At 40.2% G+C, this 21,823-nt stretch overlaps 1 protein-coding gene across 1 annotated transcript in view; it reads left to right on the top strand.

The window, feature by feature from the left end:
- The window catches only part of rptor (regulatory associated protein of MTOR complex 1), a 292,628-nt gene that overhangs the window by 96,785 nt on the left and 174,020 nt on the right, over positions 1-21,823 (top strand). Inside the window, exon 7 of the mRNA XM_033044242.1 lies at positions 7,699-7,758. Within this exon, the coding sequence (XP_032900133.1) occupies positions 7,699-7,758 (60 nt within the window). The remainder of the gene's footprint in view (positions 1-7,698; positions 7,759-21,823) is intronic.

The raw sequence follows: 21,823 nt of genomic DNA, 5'->3' as shown, positions 1-21,823 counted from the left end.
TGTCTGTTTCTTTAACGATGGGATTGTCCCAGCCTCATCTACCTCCTCTGGCAGTTTGTTGCATACACCCACCACCTTTGTGTGAAAAATTTACCCCTCAGATTCCTATTAAATCTTTTCCCCTTCACCCTGAACCTATGTCCTATGGTCCTCAATTCCCCTACTCTTGGAAAGAGACTCTGTGCTATTCCTGATCTATTCCTCTCATGATTTTGTGCACATCCATAAGATCACCCCTCATCCTCGAGCGCTACAAGGAATAGAGACCCAACCTCGCCCTATAACTCACACCCTCTAGTACTGGCAACATCCTCGTAAATATTTTCTGAACCGTTTCAAGCTTGACAATATCTTTCCTATAACATGGTGCACAGAACTGAACACAATATTCTAAATGAGGTCTCACCAACGTCTTATACAACTGCAACATGACCTCCCAACCTCTATACTCAATACACTGACTGATGAAGGCCAATGTGCCAAAAGCCTTTTTGACCACCTTATCTACCAGCGACTCGACCTTCAAGGAACCATGCACCTGTACTCCTTCTGCTCTACAACCACTCCCCAGAGGCCTACCGTTTACTGTGTAGGCCATGCCCTTGTTCAACATCCCAAAATGCAACACCTCACACTTCTCTGTTATAACTCCACCAACCATTCCTCAGGCCACCTGGCCAGTCTGCAAAACCACTCAATTTTGTATCATCAGCAAACTTGCTAATCTTGCCCTGTATGTTCTCTTCCAAATCATTGATGTGTGTGTGAGAGTGAGTGTGAGTGTGGGGGGTGGGTGTTGGGCCAAATAGAGGCAATAAAGTGACATGTTTCTACTTTGCTGCTTTTATTTAATCAGCTCTGTCAAGGGGAAGATGTTGCCCGTTGTCACTGCAGTAAGTTCTGAACAGTTGAAGCTCTGAGAATTGCTGACATTTTGGAATGCTTGGCTGCTCATTTCTTTGTCAAGCATATCTTTGTTTTCCCGTCAGCCTTCCTGTAGTGTCAACTCTCAAGGCATGGTAAGTAAATTAATTAATATGTAGGCCGCTGTAGGGGTCTTCTTAACTGGCAAAATGCTAATGGATGTCCTATGATTATTACATTAAAACATGACTTGGAATGGAGTGTCCTTTACAAGGTTTAAAAGTGCCAAAAATCAATGCAGATAAAATGTTGACACATAGAAACTTATTGCGGCGTGAAGACAAGGATCTTTGACCTTATTTAGACTTAGACAGAAGTAGAACTAAAACTATCTTGTAAATAATGTCTTCTTTGAACGACTAGAATTATGTCGAGGATCATTGTTTGTTTCTTGCAAGATCGCAATGATCGTTGATTTTAAATGGAATTGGAAAAATAATTGCAAGATGGAAAACTGTGTTGTGTGTGGTTTGATTATCTTGCATGTAACTTTTTCTTCTCAAGTTGCTGGTGTCATTTCACAGTTGTTGGAATGACTGAAAGTAGTGTCGTTTTACTTGAGTTCTTGCATATTTGTTTGGGTTTTATAACTTGACAATGCAGCTATCATTTTGGACAGAAACAAATAGAGACAATATTTTAAAGCTCACGGTAATGTGAATATCCTCAAATAGAGTAGCTAAGAATGGAAATGGATGTTGTTGTAATCCTGGACTTAAACATGAACCACTGAGGAATTTTTTATAATTAAGAATTTAAGATACGTATATTTAGGTTGACACGGAATATGCCATTACCATCCTCCCGAGGCCTTTCATGTTGGTGATTCAGTGGACAACGGTCATGAAGGAACACGACCCAGCTTTTCTTTGGCACCAATAAGGATGATTATGGTCTTGAAGTCAGTGGAAACCACGGAATAAAGTAGGGAGAGGTTAAAGATGTCCCTGAATACAGATTGTGCTGAAAGTGTTAATTTTAATTCCTAACCAGTAGTTGATGTCAGTGTATTTATTTCCCACTCAGGACTCAGTTATGATGTGCACAAGCAACTTCAGAAAATGTATCCAGAATTTAATTTCCTGCATTAATGTGAACAAATGCGAGTATGTCATTTCTCTGCTTGTCCAACAGTTGAATTTAGCCACCAAGTTGCCTTATATTAGGTTTTGAATGTTACTTTAATTCAATTTAAAAAAAAAGCAATTTGCCTTAAAGATGGCTTTATTTCTATTATTTTAGCCATGCATGCTTTACTCAATATAACGTCCATTGAGAGCAGTCTAACTTTAGTGCTAATATTTAGATAGTTCATTCATTAGGACCTGTAAGCATTATTATTACAATGGAACAAAAGCTTTTACCGTAGATATTTAACATTTTAAGATGGCTAGGCAACGCTTCAGCTTGGGACTCCTTTTGTGTCAGCTCTCTATCCACTTTAGATTCCCCCCACATGCGCTTCTAATTCCCCCAGAAAATTCTACCATCCACCCACATACTTGGCAAAATACAATGATCAGATAACCTAACAACCCACATCTTATGGATGTGAGGATAAACTGGAAGAAACCTATGTTGGTTATACGAAGAATGTGCAAACTCCACACAGCACCAGTGGTCAGGATTGAAATCAGAGCGTCCAACACTGAGAGACAGGAGCAACTCTACAAGCTGTGCCAGTCTGTTGTCCTGTGTTGCTATAATTTATTCAGTCGATTGACATAAATGTACTATTATTTTGTACGGTCACGTGTCAATTTCTGTCAGCCGCATCCCTGCATTGCATTGAGCAAGACAACTGTTGCAAAAGAATGATTGCAAAACCTCAAAAGGTACAGTGCCCTCCATAATGTTTTGGACAAAGACCCATCATTTATTTATTTGCCTCTGTACTCCACAATTTGAGATTTGTAATAGACAAAAATCATATGTGGTTAAATTGCGCATTGTCAGATTTTAATAAAGGCCATTTTTATACATTTTGGTTTCACATGTAGAAATGTATATATAACCCCCCCCCCCCCCCCCCCCCCCCCCCCCGCACACATTTCAGGCCACCATAACGTTTGGGACACAGCAGTATAATGTAAATGAAAGTAGTCATGTTTAGTATTTTGTTTCATACTCTTTGCATGCAATGACTGCTTGAAGTCTGTGATTCATGGACATCACCAGTTGCTGGGTGTCTTCTCTGGTGATGCTCTGCCAGGCCTGTATTGCAGCCATCTTTAGCTTATGCTTGTTTTGGGGGCTAGTCCCCTTCAGTTTTCTCTTCAGCATATAGAAGGTATGCTCAATTGGGTTCAGATCGAGTGATTGACTTGGCCACTCAAGAATTGACCATTTTTTAGCTTTGAAAAACTCTTTTGTTGCTTTAGCAGGATGTTTGGAATCATTGTCTTGCTGTAGAATGAACTGCTGGCCAATGAATTTTAAGGTATTTGTTTGAACTAGAGCAGATAGAATGTATCTATACATTTCAGAATTCATTGTGCTACTATCATCAGCAGTAGTATCATCAATAACATAAGTGAGCCAGTACCTTCAGCAGCCATACATGCCCAGGCCAGATCATCGTGTTTCACAGATGAGGTGATATGCTTTGGATCTTGGACAGTTCCTTCTCTCCTCCATACTTTGCTTTTGCCATCACTCTGATATAAGTTAATCTTCGTCTCAGCTGTCCACAAGACCTTTTTTCCAGAACTGTGGTTGCTCTTTTAAGTACTTCTTGGCAAACTAACCCGGCCATCCTATTTTTGCGGCTAACCAGTGGTTTGCAACTTGCAGTGTAGCCTCTGTATTTTTGTTCTTGAGGTCTTCTGCGGACATTGGTCATTGTCAAATCCACACCTGACTCCTGAAGAGTGTTTCTGATCTGACGGACAGGTGTTTGGGGATTTGTCTTTATTATAGAGAGAATTCTTCTGTCATCAGCTGTGGAGGCCTTCCTTGGCCTGCCAATCCCTTTGTGATAAGTAAGCACACCAGTACTCTCTTCTTAATGATGTTCCAAACAGTTGATTTTGGTAAGCCTAAGGTTTGGCTGATGTCTCTAACAGTTTTATTCTTGTTTCACAGTCTCATATTGGCTTATTTGACTTTCATTGGCACAACTTTGGTCCTCATGTTGATAAACTGCAATAAACGTTTACACTGGTGATGGAAAGACTGGAGGAAAGACTAGGTGCTGAGAGCTCTCTTATACCTGCATTAAGGAGGCAATTAAACACACCTGAGCAATTACAAACGCCTGTGAAGCCATGTGTTCCAAACATTATGGTGCCCTGAAATGGGGGGACTATGTATAAACACAGCTGTAATTTCTATATGGTGAAACCAAAATGTATAAAAATACCTTTTAATAAAATCTGACAATGTGCACTTTAACCACATGTGATTTATTTAATTACAAATCTCAAATTGCGGAGTACAGAGGCAAATAAATAAATGATGGGTCTTTGTCCCAAACATTGTGGAGGGCACTGCAGCTACCGGGTACTTAAAAAGGCCTTGGCAACACTCAAAGCAGAATTATTTCTTTTGTGCTGTGTAATTGTCAGGAACACAACATTGTCCTGTTGAAAAATCAATCTGGAACAGCTTCAGATGTTTTCTTTGGTTGTATGCGAAAGTCACCTTCAAGAATCAGCCGATTTATTTTCTCTTGTTAAAACGTCCATCAGCTCAAATGGTGCATATCCATGCTCAGAGTAGTATAATGATGACACAAAGAACAGCAGATGATGGTTGACAAAAAAAAGACTCAAAATGTTGGAATATCTCAGAGGGTCAGGCATCGTATATCTGGAGAACATGGATAGGTGGCGTTTCGGGTTGGAACACTTCTTCAGTGTCTGATCTGACCCGAAGCAATCACCAAAGTTCATAAGTTCATAGGAGCAGAATTAGGCCATTTGGCCCATCGAATCTTCTCCGCCATTCAATCATGGCTGACCTATCTCTCCCTCCTAACTGCATTCTCCTGCCTTCTCCCTATAACCCCTGACACACTTACTAATCAAGAATCTATCTATATCTACCTTAATCTATCCCTTCTTTGCCTTACAAATATCCACCTACCCATGTCCTCTAGAGATGCCACCTCAGCCGCTGAGAAATTTCAGCACATTGTGTCCTTTCTCTCTCTCAAAGTCGTGAAAACTCCTCAAACACAATGGCTCTTAACCTGAAGCTCTGGACCTCCTGACGTGTATTAGACATCGAATAGTGAAAGACCTGGATAGAGTAGATGAGGAGAGGCCATATCCTCAGAATAAAAAGACGTTCCTTTAGAAAGGAGACGAGGAATTTCTTTAGTCAGAAGGTGGTGAATCTGTGGAATTCATTACCACAGGCAGTGGAGGACATCAATGGATATTTTTAAAGTGGTGATTGATAAATTCTTGATTAGTACGGGTGTCAGGGTTTATGGGGAGAATGCAGGAGAATGTGGTTGAGAGGGAAACATAGATCAGCCATGATTGGATGACGGAGTAGACTTGATGGGCCGAATGGCCTAATTCTGCCACTATAATATAAAGTTATGAATGTATGCATCCAAAAATCCCACAACTATGATGCAAGCTATTAATCCCACAGAATGAAAATGTTTGTATCATTGAGATCTTGTGGTGTTTAAGATTAATTTTGCATGGTTAGGTTTATTGAAAAGTTCCATGCAAACACCACACAGCATTGGGTCTGTTGTTTCGAAACAGGCTTTTCAACTCCCCCTTGAAATCCAATAATCCAGACTTTAAATTGCTTGTATAATGAGCATTAGCACGAATGTCAATGCTGTATCAGCGTGAGGAGCTAGTCTGTTTGCATTTTTTTAAACGGTGAAAGTGCTGAAGCTCATAGTTCTGACGATATTTGTGCAAGCACAGCACTTCTTTGTCCAACTTTGTCGTGAAAATATGTGCATCGGGTAGTGTCAACAACGAAAAATAATCACGTTGGTCCATCTTAATTTGACCTTGACAATGTCTTAAAGTAGAGAATTTGCGTAATCAGACTGACCAAAATATTAACGCTAATATTGGAATACCACACATGGAGGATTTGCTCATTTATAGCAAGATAAAAGGGTTGAGCTGCTGTAATATTCTTATTGTTTATTTTTGTAATTTGATTATTGATTTCAGCATCGTTCACACTGACGTGGGATGGGAATATGAGTTTTAGAAATGTAAGGAACTGCAGATGCTAGTGGTCAAAAAAGATACAAAGTGCTGGAGTAACTCGGGCAGCATCTCTGGAAGACATGGATAGGTGGCATTTTGGGTTGGGACCCTCCTAAAGAAATGTTACTTAATCATGTCCTCCACATAGAACCTTTTTGGTCTTGTTCTCACAAATCTCCCAAACAGTGACTTCTAGCCATCTCAGGGCAGCACCTACACAAAGTTTAGACTCTTGGTGGTGAACATTAACTGTCGCTGCTAGATCCAGGGCCTGAAGAAGGGTCCTGCTCCGAAACATCACCTATCCTTGATCTCCAGGGATGCTACCAGGCTCGCTGAGTTATTTAAGCACCTTGTGTCCGTTCACTGTCATATCTGGATCTCTTGGAAGTAGGTTTTTAAATTAAATGTCCAAACATTTGCACACATATTTGAATCATCCACAGATTTGTACTTTCTTTTTGTAAGTTCTTTCCCATTCAGGATGTGAAAACAGGAGTAAGCTATCCATCCCTCCACACCAGTTCTATGAGTTAATAACTAATATGAATGAATGAATAAGTTTATTGGCCAAGTATTCACATACAAGGAATTTGCCTTGGTGTTCCGCCCACAAGTGACAACATGACATAGTGACAGTTAAGAATGATACATAAAACATTAAATATTCATAATAAAACATTATTGATTAAACATGTGAATTAAATAAAATACCAGGGCAAAGGGAAGCTACAGATTTTTGGTTATTGAATAGGAAATATTTCCAGTAGGGAATACCTCACTTCTGCCATTCTTTGAAGAAGTATTTTTTATATCTTTCTTGTACAGTTTGGATTAATGATTTAAGTCCCCTTGTCTGAGATTTAACCACTGGTAAAAGTTTATTTTTAACCAATCAATTTATTTAAAAATCTTTAAGACCTTAACCAGATAAGTATTTAAGCTATCCTCATTTATATGATTTCTACTTGCAATTCAACCCTTCAAGATCGCAACCTTTGAGAACAACAAGCCTCTTGAACTGGAGGCACAAATGATGGGGCCAGTAACTCACGACCGTGGAGAAGCATTAACATTACTTACTTTATTCTTCCAAAGAGAGTATGGCCAACCTGCTTGAATTGAAACCTGACAAATCCATAGATTCTGATTAGAAAGTTGCATACTATGTAGCACTTGGTCAAAAACATTTTGAAAATCCACCAATAGAATGTAAAGTAAGTAATGTAAATTTTGGCGAGCTGGATTAACCCATTTCCCATTATGTTCCTACAACTCAGCAAAAGGCCATGCATCCCTTTGAGTCTATGCCGGCTTGGATTTTTTCACTCCGAAAGGTCCTGCCTCAACTACCTACTCCAGCAGCTCGTTCCATTCACCCACCACCCTTTGTGTGAAAATGTATCCCTTTGATTGCTATTAAATCTTTTTGCCTTCACCTTAAACCTATGTCCTCTGGTCCTCAATTACCCTACTGTGGGCAAGAGACTCTTTGTATCTACTCGATCTAATGAGTCTTTTATTCGTTTGAATGTTGCGATTGGATCATTCCTATTGGTAACTTGATGTTTCTTATTTGCAGGTTCTGTATGCAAAGGAGTGCCAAGCTGGTGCCTGGTGTAACACTGGACTTGATAGAAAAGTAAGTTTATTATGTAATGGCCTGAAATGTTACTTTATTTTGAAAGGTATTAATCAAAAACATAACATTTCAGAGATTTGCTTTTCAAAAACACCAAGTCAGAGATTTGCTTAAAAACATTTCTCCTCATCCCTCCTCGCTCTACAAAGATGGCCATCGCAATAAACGTTACACTGTTTGAAATAACAAGTAACTGCTGATGGTGGTTTATACCAAAGAAAGGCATAAAGTGCTCGATTAACTCGGCCAGTCAGACAGCATCTCTGGAGAACATGGATAGATGCCGTTTCGAGTCGGGACAAGAAAGGGCCAGACCCAAAATATCACTTATCCATGTGCTTGTTGTCTGACCCGTTGAGTTACTCCAGCATTTTAAGTCTTTCTTTGTTGCATTGTTTATATTAGTTTGGAACCTTCTGAAGTGTGAAAGAGCTGATCGTTTTTCAGTTAGCGTGTAAATTTGAATTGCGAGATGGTTTGATATGCTTACAATTTGGCATTTTATATACCACAAAAAGTTCATTGCAAATAATGTGCTAATATTTACGATTTAATTGTACATTTTAAAGCGTTCAATTCATGAGGTTAAACCACTGCATTATGCTCTCCCTTTGTGAAGTCTGCAAGTATTGACAGTTGCCTGTAAGCAAAGATTGTTTGATAAAATTGGGTTCTCATCTTTCCACGTGTTTAAGAATGTGAGTCCAGGCATTCCTGCAGTTAATGTAGCACTTTCCTAGTCATTACAGTGGTGCAGAACATTTGTCGAAAACATTTATCACAGTTTTAACACAAACTGGGCATACAACAGGAGATAATTTTAATCTTGTGGCAGAAAAAATATTAATTCCTGCTTGTCTCCAATTATTTATTTTAATTAATCACAAATGGAGAGTATTTTCAATCCTGCTGCCTTTTACGTCCATTTCAATAATCAATTATTTTCCATCTCGGCATCAATATTACCACGATAACTGCATTATGGAAAGCTAATAAAGTTTAAGTTGCATACATCATAATTCATTTTATTCTCCATTTGCCACTACATTGGAGAAAACAGACCATGATTTTTTACTAAAAGACATGTGAATGTGGAAACACGAAAGGATAGGATTAGTTCAAAGTGTCAGTTATTAAACTAATGGATTTTCAGTTGATAAATTTATGTTCCGTGTTACGATTGTTCAGGTTATGGAAATGCGCCCATGTGGAATTCACAAATCACCACCCAAAAATTTCAAACTAAAATTTTGCTTTATGGAATTTAAGCAAAGATATAACAACTAAAATAAAATAGAAAATATGAATGAAACATTATTTGTGAAATTTTATTTTTAGTTATCAAACTAATTAGGGTTGTCAGTCACAGTCGAGTTCCGCCTTTGCCACTCTCTCTCCAGTTCCAGGACATATGAACAGATGTCTCGGAGTGCAACGCACCACAGTCTTACTCTGCGTGGCATTTTCTTTGATGTGGTGCTTTGTGGGGACCCGCTGTAGCCATGGACAACTCCTTAAAGCAATCCCTCGGTCTTTACCCTACTTCCAATATGTCACGGCGCCTTAACCCATTTCACCCGTGAACTCCTACTAGATCGCATTTCTCCCTGGGAACACCAATCCCATCCCTGCCCCTGATATCCCCATTTCTTAAACCCTTTCCGAAAACCACATGCCTATCACTTCAGAGAAGAACTGATTCGTCTGGCAACTATTTATCACGTATGGTGGCGCAGCGGTCGAGTTGCTGTGTTACAGCACCAGAGACCCGGGTTAGATTGTGTTACAGCACCAGAGACCCGGGTTAGATTCTGACTACGGGTGCTGTCTGTACCGAGTTTGTACATTCTCTCCGTGACCCGAGTGGATTTTCTCTAGGATCTCCGGTTTCCTCCCGCACTCCAAAGATGTACAGGTTTGTAGATTAATTGGCTTGGTATAATTGTAAATTGGCCATAGTGTGTGTCGGATAGCGTTAGTGTGTACGGGGATCACTGGTCGGCGCGGACTCGGTGGGCCGATGCTGTATCTGTAAAGTTAAAAAATCAGATATGTAAAATAAATAAGATCAAAAGCAGGAATGAAAATGTTTTTCCACAGAGATAATATAATCTGGAAGATTCATGAACAGTTGGACGAACTTTGACTTATTTGTGTGGAAACAGAATTAGCATTAAATTGGCAGGGCAGATTGAACGGCCTCCTTCACTGCTTACTTGAAAGCTTTAAACAATTTAATTAACTCACAATTTAATTCCAACAATTTGAATTGTAGTAGCCCCCTTTCCCCCTGTTTGTCATTCTCTATTCACAAATAACTGCAATTCCAAATGAATATAACCAACACATTTAGATGCATGCATGTGATTAAGGACAATAATTAGTTTTATGATTCATTTATGCTCAACGCACTGATTTTTAATACTACAATTGCAAATCAGTAATTGTCCCATCTTTCTTAACGCCATGAAACCGATGAAAAGTCTATTTGCAAATTAAATCCCATTATGACACCACTTGCAGGGAATATTAGAAAATAAGTTGCTGAAAGATCCATTCAATTTGTTGGCATTCTTCTACTCGACTGAAAAAAATCGATTTGGCTCAGTGTTAGAGCAGCTTATTGCAGCTAATTTATATATGGCTTTTATATAAATGATCTAAGAATGGTAGGAAGTGAATAAATAACTTTCAAATAAATGACCTGATAAATCCACGTAAATTACTTGAGTAATCTAAAATCAAACCTTAAATTACTGATTTTAAGCTATACATGGTCTTGCTAACATATTCATTTAAAAATATAATTCCATGTAAATTGAATCTAATCCCTTCAATTTGTTTTTTTTGTGAATGTGATGAAGTAATGCCAAGATATGTGGTCCAAATTCATTCTTTTGAACTGGATTGTGAAGATGTTTTCAATTGGGAAGTTGGCTTCGTGTCATTCCCAAAGCCCTCAACTGATTTCTAATTACCACTAACGTTATACAACATCTTGCGAGTTACTATATTTCAACCCAGGTAAACGCAAGGTTACCCCATGATTTAAGATGAAAAAATACAAAACTGGACCAGTTGGAACCCCTGACCACTGAGCAAGGGAGAAGTATTAAGAGAAACAGTGGTGCGACCGTAGAGTCGCTGCCTTAGAGCAACCAGGTTCGATCCTGACCACGGGTGCTGCCTGTACAGAGTCTGCATGTTCTCCCCGCGACCGCGGGGTTTTCTCCAGGTGCTCTGGTTTCCTCCCACACTACAAAGACGTGCATGTTTGTAGGTTAATTGGCTTCGGTAAAAATTGTAAATTGTCCTTAGTGTATATTGTGGTGCTAGTGTACGGAGATCGCTGGTAGACGTGGAATCGGTGGGCCGAAGGGTCTGATTCCACGCTGTATCTCTAAAGTCTAAAAAAGTGTGTTAACATAGAAACATCGAAACATAGGAAAATAGGTGCAGGAATAGGCCATTCGGCCCTTCGAACCAGCACCACCATTCAATATGATCATGGCCGATCATCTAAAATCAGTACCCCGTTCCTGCTTTTCCCCTTGATTTCTTTAGCCCTAAGAGCTAATTCTAACTGTCTCTTGAAAACATCCAGTGAACTGGCATCCACTGCCTTCAGTGGGAGAGAATTCCACTGATTCACATCTCTCTGGGTGAAAAAGTTTTTCTTAAATATCCTAAGTTTCCTGAGCGTGGAAACGATGGCCAATTATAGTTTTCTGAATTGTTTATGTTAATTGATAAAACAGGTAGAATCTTGACGTTTTTGTATTGTTTTCACGAGGTGATCTTTCAACAAAGACCGAACAGTTCTTCCATGTCAACAGTCAGTATTCTTGATGTCTGAATTTTACAGTAATGGTGAAACATTTGCCATCTACTGTTGTTACATCTTTTGACTGCAACTTTGAGATTTTCATGCATGCTTAGCTCATAACATAAAATCCCAAAGTTACTATCAATGATTCAGATATATCCTACTGGCTGTACTTCTTACAGTTTTCTCTCAGGAATCAGACAAAATCAGTTGCACTGAACTGACTTGAGGTGTTTTAAACTAGTGTTGGTTCTTTGAGGTAATCAGTCCTGAAAATGTGATAATGTAAAAACAAGGAACTGCAGTTGCTGTTGTACCAAGGAAAGACACAAAGCGCTGGAGTGACTCAGTGGGTCAGGCAGCATCTCTGGAGAATAGGGATAAGTGTTTAGTTTAGTTTAGAGATGCAGCGTGGAAACAGGCCCTTCGGCCCACTGGATCTGCGCCGACCAGTGATCCCGGCATATTAACACTATCCTATACACATTAGGGACAATTTTTACATTTATCAATCCAATTTACCAACATACCTGTACACCTTTGGAGTGTGGGAGAAAACCATAGATGTCCGAGGAAACCCACGCAGGTCACGGGGAGAACGTACAAACTCTGTACAGACAGCACCCGGAGTCGGGATCGAACCTGGGTCTCAGCCGCTGCATTCGCTGTAAGGCAGCAACTTACCGCTGTGCCACCGTGCCGCCCTGTTGTTTCTGGTTGAGAACCTTCCTCAGATTGGATCAGGGTGGTCACGGTGGCGCAGTGGTAGAGTTGCTGCCTTCTAGCGAATGCAGCGCCAGAGACCCGGGTAAATTCCCAACTATGGGTGCTGTCTGTACGGAGTTTGTATGTTCTCCCCGTGACCTGCATGGGTCTTCTCCGAGATCATTGATTTCCTCCCACACTCCAAAGACGTACCAGTTTGTAGGTTAATTGGCTTGGTAAATGTAAAAATTGACCCTAGTAGGTGTAGCATAGTGTTAATGTGTGGGGACCGCTGGTTGGCACGGACCCAGTGGGCCGAAGGGCCTGTAATCACGCTGTATCTCTAAACTAAGAAGGATCGATGTTATATTCCGGACGGCGGAATGAATAACAACTTACACGCAGGTTGCCTGGATCACGAGAGAGAGTTTTATTACCCAACATTCCCTGATTATATTGAACACCAACTCATTAACTTATACATGAATATGTATAAATACATTACGCTGCTCTCCTTTTTTAAGTATTAAATCTAAGTACTCAGTTACAATTTTGTTGTTGTGATACTTGATTTAAACCAATATTTATGAAATCTTAAAATGATAAATATAATATATTTATTTTACATATCTACACATTTTTGTTTTACTTATACAATGAGTTACTTAACTTACAAACCTAATCTGACTACTGGTTTATGGATCCTGCCTAATCTTCTAACAGTAACAGGTGTAACAGGTTTAGGTGTTGACTCAACTGTTGGCTTGTTTGGCTCTGTTTTAGTACCCTGACTTTGACCAGAGGAATCTGTTTCTTTGTCAGTACTAACTGAACTTTGTGTTTCAATCATAGTGGTCTCTTCCAACTCACTTGCAGATACAAACTCAGGGATTAGGACTTCATGCTCAGTTTTTGGTTCATCTTTGGCTGGAATCATTTGATCAACGTGAACACTTTTGATCCTATCTCCAACTTCAACTAAGTATCTTTTTGTTCCACACACTTCCACTATTTTCCCAACACCCCATTTGTCTCGACTGGACTTGTTGGGAGGACTGAAAACACGAACCTGCTCATCTGGCTTGAAGTGCCTCTCCTTTTTGTGGGAGTCAAAATAGCATTTTGAACTTAACTGTTTTTGCTCAACTCTCAAGGCCAAATTGAGTTGAACTAGACTTGGGCATATTATTAGCCTTCTCTTCATCAACAGTTCTGCAGGTGAGTAACCCGTTTTGTGGTTCTGTACTAGAAACTAGCCAAACAATGTTTCATGCTCAGCCTTGAACTACTCTGCAAAACCTGTTTATTGAGAGCATTTGACAACTCGTAACGAACCTTTCCGCCGCCCCGTTGGAGGCTGGATGGAACAAGTGTGTGTTTTACACCATTCCGCTGCATGAAGTAGTCTTTGAACCGTTCTGAACGAAACTGAGGCCGTTATCAGAAACAAGTTCTTCCGGTAAACCATGGCATGCAAAAATTGATCTCAACTCATCTATGGTACACTCAGTAGTAGTGCTTGACCCCATATGCTTAACCTCAATCCATTTGGAATGACTATCTACTACTACCAGAAAGTGATCATTATCCTTTTCACAAAAATCTACATGAACTCTCTGAAAAGGTCTACTTGGCCTTGACCAGGGTTGCAGTGGTGTTTTTGGTGGTTTACTCCGGCAATTTTGGCAGATACTATATTTGCTCACCAGTGACTTGATGTCACTGTCAATAACAGGCCAATACACAAAACGTCTGGCAATTGACTTCATGCTTACTATGCCAGGATGTTCAGTAAGTTAATAGTAAGTTCATTCATAATTTTGTTTCTCAAAGACTCTGGTACAAGCACTCTGCAACCCCACAATGCATCCCTGCTCACATGATAATTCATGGCTTCGATTATGGAAAGGCTTCAGCTCTGAGTTCAGAACTGAGTTTAATCCACTATCGATTTCAGTCCAACCGTTCAATGTCTGTTCATAGACCCACTTCAGCACAGTGTCTTTCTCTGTTTCTGCTGCAATTGCTGTTGCAGTCACTGGAAAGTCTTCATCTACAAGTTGCAGTGTGTAGATTGAGTTCTCACTTCCCACGTCAGAGTTCTCATGGGGCAACCGGGACAACGCATCTGCAACTGCGTTGCACTTGGAGCTTCTGTACTCCACCTTGTAGTCATACTGGGACAGCAAAATTGCCCAGCGCTGCATCCTTGATGCTGCCATGAAATATATAACTGACTTGGGACCAAGCATTACTTGTAGTGGCTTGTGATCAGTCACTAGGGTGAATGGTCTGCCGAAAAGAAACTGATGGAATTTCTTGATTCCGAACACGATGCTGAGTGCTTCCTTTTCTATCTGTGCATAATAGATATTGGGTGATAGGGTGCGGGATGCAAAAGCAATAGGCTTTTCCTGTCCATCATTCATTACATGGGAGATCATTGCACCTACACCATAACTTGAAGCATCACAAGCAAGTTTCATCGCGCGTGTCGTATCGTAGTGAACAAGGAGTTTGTCAATTGCCAAGTATTCCTTGCAAATGTCAAATGCACGTTGCTGTTCCTTTCCCCAGGTCCATTTCACATCTTTGTGTAGCAGATGATGTAGTGGTTTTAGCACAGTTGCTAAATCTGGAAGGAATCGTGCATAGAACTGCACCATCCCAAGGAACGATCGTAGCTCTGACACATTGTTGGGTTTTGGAGCATTCACTATTGCTTCAACTTTCACCTTCACAGGGCGAAGTCCGTTGGCATCTACTGTGAGTCCAAGGTAGACCACCTCTGACTGCGCAAATGCACCTTTACTTTGTCGCATTTTGACATTGTGGCAGTTCAGTTGTGTGAGAACTTGCTGAAGGATTTCCAGGTGTTCGACCATGCCCACTGTAGGTCATCCTGGCTGCACACACACTGCAGAAAGTTTTTCAAGGCAACAAAACCTGGATCACGAGAGAGAGTTTTATTACCCAACATTCCCTGCTTATATTGAACACCAACTCATTAACATATACATGAATATGTATAAATATATTACAGTCGATAGGTGATGTTTCAGGTCAGGTCCCTTCTTCTGATCTGAACAAGGGCCCCAAACCAAAACATCATGTATCTATGTACTTCAGAGATGCTGCCTGACCTGCTGAGTTACTCGAGCACTTTTTGTCTTTCCCTGAAAATATAATGTTTTTCTCCAAGAAGTCTAAATAATTTTGGTTTTAATGTCGCATTATTTGCAATTACTGCTATAGAAACTCATGATCTTAGAAAACTAATAATATGTTTGTGGATTGTAATTCACTCAAATATTTCAGAATTTAAATTTTAATATATTACCAGGTGAAATTGGGTTGAGATTTTAACTTTAATTGGGTATGTAACATATTTACAAGTTAATCTCTCTTCGGTTTACATTCCTTACACTAGTTGTTTGAAAAATATTGATAATATCATACATCAGGTCTGCCCTGTGGGCCAATTCCTGGCAGGTACCACATGGGTTGTTGGAGTTTTTCTGAACAGCCCCCTACGACATAATTGGTGAATGTAGATGTTTGTTGTTGTCTGGATTGTGTTTTCAATCCTTGAGCTTCTGAATTACTGGCCCCATTAACAGTAGTTGCTGCCTTACAGCGCCAGAGACTTGGGTTTGATCCTGACTATGGGTGCTGTCTGTAACGAGTTTGTACGTTCTCACTGTGATTACATGGGTTTTCCCTGGGTGCTCTGGTTTCCTCCCACACTCCAAAGACGTCTCGGTTTGTAGGTTAATTGGCTTTGGTAAAAATAGTTGTAAATAGTCCCCAGTGTGTAGGATAGGGTTAGTGTACAGGGGTTGCTGGTCAGCGCGGATTCAGTGGGCCGAAGGGTCTGTTGCTGTGCTGTATCTCTAAACCAAAGTAAACTAAACCCAAAGGGTCCCGACCCTAAACATTGCTTAGTCCATGTCCACCTGAGAAGCTGTCTAACCCACTGAGTTACTCCAGCAATTTGTGTTTTTTCTTGTAAACCATCATTTGCAGTTCCTTGATATCTGCCATCACAGTACATTGTTGAAATCAGGCATAGTCATAGACTAGCTCTGGATTTAAGACTGTTATCAATTGGATGCAACAGCACTTCATTGCAGGAAGGAACTGCAGATGCTGGTTTGTACCGAAGATAGACACAAAATACTGGAGTAACTCAGATGGACAGGCAGCATCTCTGGAAAAGAGGAATATGTGATGTTTCAGGTTGAGATTCTTCTTCAGACATTTTATTGTACATCTTTCTTGCAAAATAATGAAATCAGTAGAAATCCTGGCAGTTTAATAAGAATTCCCTCATAGATTACTTTGGGCTACTTCGTTTTGTCTATAATTGCAATAATCAAATGAGTTTTTGTATTGACCACTCCTAGCTCGCACCACTTCCAGCTGTTGGTGCATGGCCTAGAATGCAGCGATTGCAGTAAACATCAAAATATTTAGGCAAGCAAAACGGCAGTTCAGTCCCTGCCTAATGTTTAGTTTCACGTGTGCCAAGGTATTGTGGTCCACAGGTGCAGCAATAGGTACAGATACATGATAAAGGAAATAACATTTAGTGCAAGACAAAGTCCAATTAAGGATAGTTTGAGGGTTTCCAATGAGGGAGGTAGTAGCTCAGGACCACTCTCTAGTTGTTGATAGTTGATAGAATGAATAGGAAATTGCTGGTATCTTTAGAGTTCAGTCATTATCGGTGAATAACTTATTTAAGGTTTGTTTCTACAGTTAGTGATCTTAGATTTATAAAGGAGGTTCTTTGTAGTGTTGTGTCTATGCTGGCTCTTTCAAAAAGCTTTCCAATTTTTCTCTAGCTGTTTCAAGTCAAGTCTTTTCCTGAGGCTTTGTACATCAGGTTTCAAGTGCACAGGTTTTAAGCATTTCAATGCCTATTGTTATTTCCTCTAAGTTACACTCTACTCATTTGTCACTTTCAAAGACGGAAACAAATGGCTCATTCTGACTGTTTGTATACACTGCAATTATGCTATGTACCTTGTTAAATGATGTTTAAATCGTTTAATCCAGATTTCATCACAAATCTTTGAATATGAACACTTATGCAAATCCTCTTCATCTTGTAAGAGGGTTTGGATAAACTAAAAAAAAAACGGAATAGAGAAAACAAATCAAAAAACACCAGTGAATCCTTGTGGAAACAAGGAACTGCAGAAGGTAGACACAAAATGCTTGAGTAACTTGGATTTAGCTCTTAGGGCTAAAGGAATAAAGGGATATGGGGGAAAAGCAGGAACAGGGCACTGATTTTGTATGATCATCCATGATCTTATTGAATGGAGGTGCTGGCTCGAAGGGCTGAATGACCTACTCCTGCAGCTATTTTTCTATGTTTCCAAGTAACTCAGCGTGACAGGCAGCATCTCTGGAGAATAAAGATAGCGATGTTACGGGTCAGGATTCTTCTTCAGTCTGAATAAGGGACCTGACCTGGAACCACCCATCTATGTTCTTCGGGGATGTTACCTGAGCTGCTGAGTTACTCAAGCACCTTGAGTGCTTGTTATTTGAGTTCCGACAATTGTTCTGCTGATTTTACACTCTGTAAACCAGAGATCATTTAAAAATAATTTCCATTTGCAATCTAGCAACAAGAACCTTTCATGTTATTGCTCCGTGTGTTTGCTTTGTTTCAATAGTCACAGTTAAACAACGTCCCAGTTTAAATATCTTTTGGGCCTGTCTCACTTACACGACTTTTTCGGCGACTGCCGGCACCCGTCATAGGTCGTCGCGTCTTTCTGGTCGTCGCTGGATTTTCAACATGTTGAAATTTTTCAGCGACTTGCAACGACCTATGACGGGTGCCGGCAGTCGCTGAAAAAGTCGTGTAAGTGGGACAGGCCCATTACTCTTGATTTTTTTTTACACCAAGAGGCTGATGTACTTTGACACAAATATTTGTTGATCTACTCAATAGAGTTATGGGGAAAAGCAGTACAAATACAGGTTCCTGGGTCCACCATTTCCAGGCTGACCATTGCATCCAACTGTAATCCTGGTTACCCAATTTTGCTCGCTAGCCTTCTAAGCCTTGACAATTCAGGTGCTTGCTTTGATTCATTTTGTTTTACTTCATGTCAATTTGATAACAAGCCCACAAAGCACCAAGGGGTGATCTAATTAAAGTACCTCATCAGCATGTTTTAGACCGTCAGCGGAGATACAGTCTTGGCAAAGCCTTGTTTTTTCGTTGGCACGTGACCACTTTGATAACTTGTTGATCAGAAGTGGTGGTAAGATGCTGCGGGCTCGAGTCAAAGACATTTCAGTCATGGTTAGCAACGCAGTTGAGATCTTCAACGTTTTCCAGCTATCCTGTTAGAATTTTCCTCTGTTTTGGACTCGGGTTGGGTGTAGTCGATATGGGAGATCGACACAAAATGCTGGAGTAAATCAGTGGGTCAGGCAACATCTCTGGAGAAAAGGAATAGGTGACGTTTCAGGTCGAGACACTTCTCCAGATATGGTGTAGTAGATGTGGATGTCATGCCAGCAATGAAGAACACATTTTATGGCCGTTAGCAAGTTGCTGGATCTCTTGCACTCTTTCTGTTTGCTATTTGTTCTTTAGGTCACCAGATGAGGAAAAGTGTTTGAAAACCAAGACCTCAAACTTGGCCCAGGCAATTTTAATCTTTTTCTCTTATGCGATTCCTAGATTTCAACTGTTGAAACAGAACCAGTCTCGAATATAACCAGTCTGTGCAGCACGATGGCAAGCAGTAGTTGCGGTATTACAGCTGCAGAGACCCAGGTTCGATCCTGACTTGGGTGCTGCCTGTACGGAGTTTGTACGTTCTCCCTGTGATCGTGTGGGTTTTCTCCAGGTGCTCCAGTTTCCTCCCACACTCCAAAAACGTGCGGGTTTGTAGGTTAATTGGCTTCGGTAAAAATTGTAAATTGTCCCTAGTGTGTAGGATAGTGCTAGTGTACAGGGATCGCTGGTCGGCATGGACTTGGTGGGTCGAAGGGCCTGTTTCCATACTGTATCTCTAAATTAAACTGCAAAAATATGAGCTGAAAAGCAGGCAGTATGAAGGGCTTATTCAACATCTTTAAAATAGCAGAAAGTGATCCTTTACGACCAGATGCATTGCCACTGCAGTAATTAGCCCCTGAAACTAGGTCAGCAATCAAATAGCTAAAGATTATATGCATTGTAGGTTAAAAAGGGATTTATTTTGTGGTTGGTCTGAGATTTATCACTAAAGTGCACTTCATAGTTTATGTGGTCACTGAGAAAGTATTATAAATTGAGAGTGTCTTCGTAGGTTGCTGCCAACATGGCAATTTGGACGAAAACATTGAATGAAACTGTCATCTGGATAAACATCTAATCCCCAATTTGATCAGTTGATTTTGTGCTCTTGTATAAAGTATGGGAGGCTCTAAATCCAACTGTATTGAGTATAAGAGTTAGGATGTCATGCTACTGCTGTACAAGACATTGGTGAGACTGCACCTGGAACATTGTGTGCAGTTCTGGTCACCGTGTTATAGGAAGGATGTGACAAAGCTAAAGAAGGCACAGTAAAGATAAATGTGCATGTTGCTGGGGCTGGAGGGACTGAGTAAGATTAAGAGACCGGATAGCTGAGACTGTTTTCTTTGGAATGAAGGAGCCTGAAGGAACATGAAATGTGGAACGAACTGCCAGAGAATGTGGGAGAGGTGGATTTGGTTTCATTGTTTAAAAAACTATTTGGTCGGGTTCATGGAAAGGGAAAAAATAGTGGAATATACGTCAAACTTGGGCCAATGGAACCAGCTCAGGATATCATTTAGGTCTGCACAGTTGAGGCAAAGGGCTCGTTTCCATGCTGTGTTACTCTATGAAGCTGACCACTCACAACAGCACCTCAAGTTACTGATGAAAAGCCACCAAAGATATCTCTGCAAACTCCTCCAAATCCATGTGAAGGATTACAGACTGAAGTCCAAGACCAACTTCCAGAGCATCAAAGCCTCTCAGCTCACAAACATGAAGAGTAAGCAAGCTATCCTCAATCTTGAGGGTCTGAATGAAAGGCCTAGACAGAGCGGAAGTGGATGCTTCTAGTAGTGGGAGAATCTAGGACCAGAGGGCACAACCTCAGAATAAAAGGACATACCTTTGCAATAGAGGTGAGGAGGAATTTATTTTGCAAGAGGGTGGAATTCATTGGCACAGACAACTATGGAGACCGTGTCATTGGGTATTTTAGAGCAGAGATTGTTCGGCCCTTGATTAGGAAGGGTGTCAAAGGTTATGGGAAGAAGGCAGGAGAATAGGGTTCAGAGGGAAAAATAGATCAGCCATGATCGAAAGGCAGTGCAAACTCGATGGGCCGAATGGCCTAATTCTGCTCCTATGTCTTATGGTTTTGCAGTGATCTTGTTAAATTTAGAATCTGTGCTGGCTCTGCCAGCCCAAAGGATCACCATTACTGGATGCCACAGATCCCCGGAAGAAGGGTGCCAAATACAAGCTCAATTTAAAAAAGAGGAAACCACACTATGGAGCCTATCGTGTTTTGGTCGACATCACGTTTATATCGTCAGGGACAAGTGCTGTTTCTTTGTCGGTGTCTTAACAATCAAACCATTATGGCCAACAATGGAGTGAATCCAGTGTTGTGTTGACTTTCTAAATCTTCATCTTTTCTGTGTGAGAAAACTAAAATAAGGCAATCAAGGAATAGTCTGAAGAACACGGCACTATTTTTGTTTGAATTTAGTTTGAACTTCTGTTGTTTAGTTGGAATCCATCATTTTTAATTGACTATGTTGATCACAACTTTCTCTGACGAGCATTTTGTGCAGTTAGTCCCTGTAATGTTTCCACGGGTATTAGTCCTTGCAAAGCATAGATCTTAACACTTGTTTGTTGACCTTTGCTGCTGTACAAATCCACCTACATTCATAGCATTTTGGAGGTCCCTCAACCAAGTGATTTATCAGATAAATATTTTTTTGCTAATTATTTTTGCAGAATATTCTCGAATGTGCAGGGATAATTAAAAGTCGGTTGCATATCTGCAGGGAGAAATAAAATGTTGATTAAAGCCTTCGTGTTTGCATGGCCGATTTATTCATTAACTTGAAATAAATGTGCTGACTTTGCAATTTATAATTCATCTGGTTACAATAACCAGATTTTTAGCACTTTGAAGAGCTTGCCTGATTGCAATAACTTCCCAGGAAATTTCAAGTCATTTTATTGTATGCTACTTGGTTTAGCAGACCAATACATCACTGAACATGGGATGTTTCTCTTTTTGCATTAAAAAAAAAAGGGATTTTGACAGCAGGATTCTGCAATAGCTGATTATTCATGACGAGTGGTGAATGATGTAACTGCTACATTTTATTAATAGCTTTTGTTGCCTCTGCAGAAAGTGATTTGTGAAATGTTATACTTTGGTAGGCTCATTCATTAAAAATTCATTCCTGTTGTTTTTATCTCCTGGATCAAATACGGTTCTTGCTCACTTATCAAAT

The sequence above is a fragment of the Amblyraja radiata genome, chromosome 26, assembly GCF_010909765.2.
Source record: "Amblyraja radiata isolate CabotCenter1 chromosome 26, sAmbRad1.1.pri, whole genome shotgun sequence".
Taxonomy (NCBI): domain Eukaryota; kingdom Metazoa; phylum Chordata; class Chondrichthyes; order Rajiformes; family Rajidae; genus Amblyraja; species Amblyraja radiata.
Note: the sequence above shows the minus strand (reverse complement) of the source record. Positions and strands in the feature narration are given on the sequence as shown.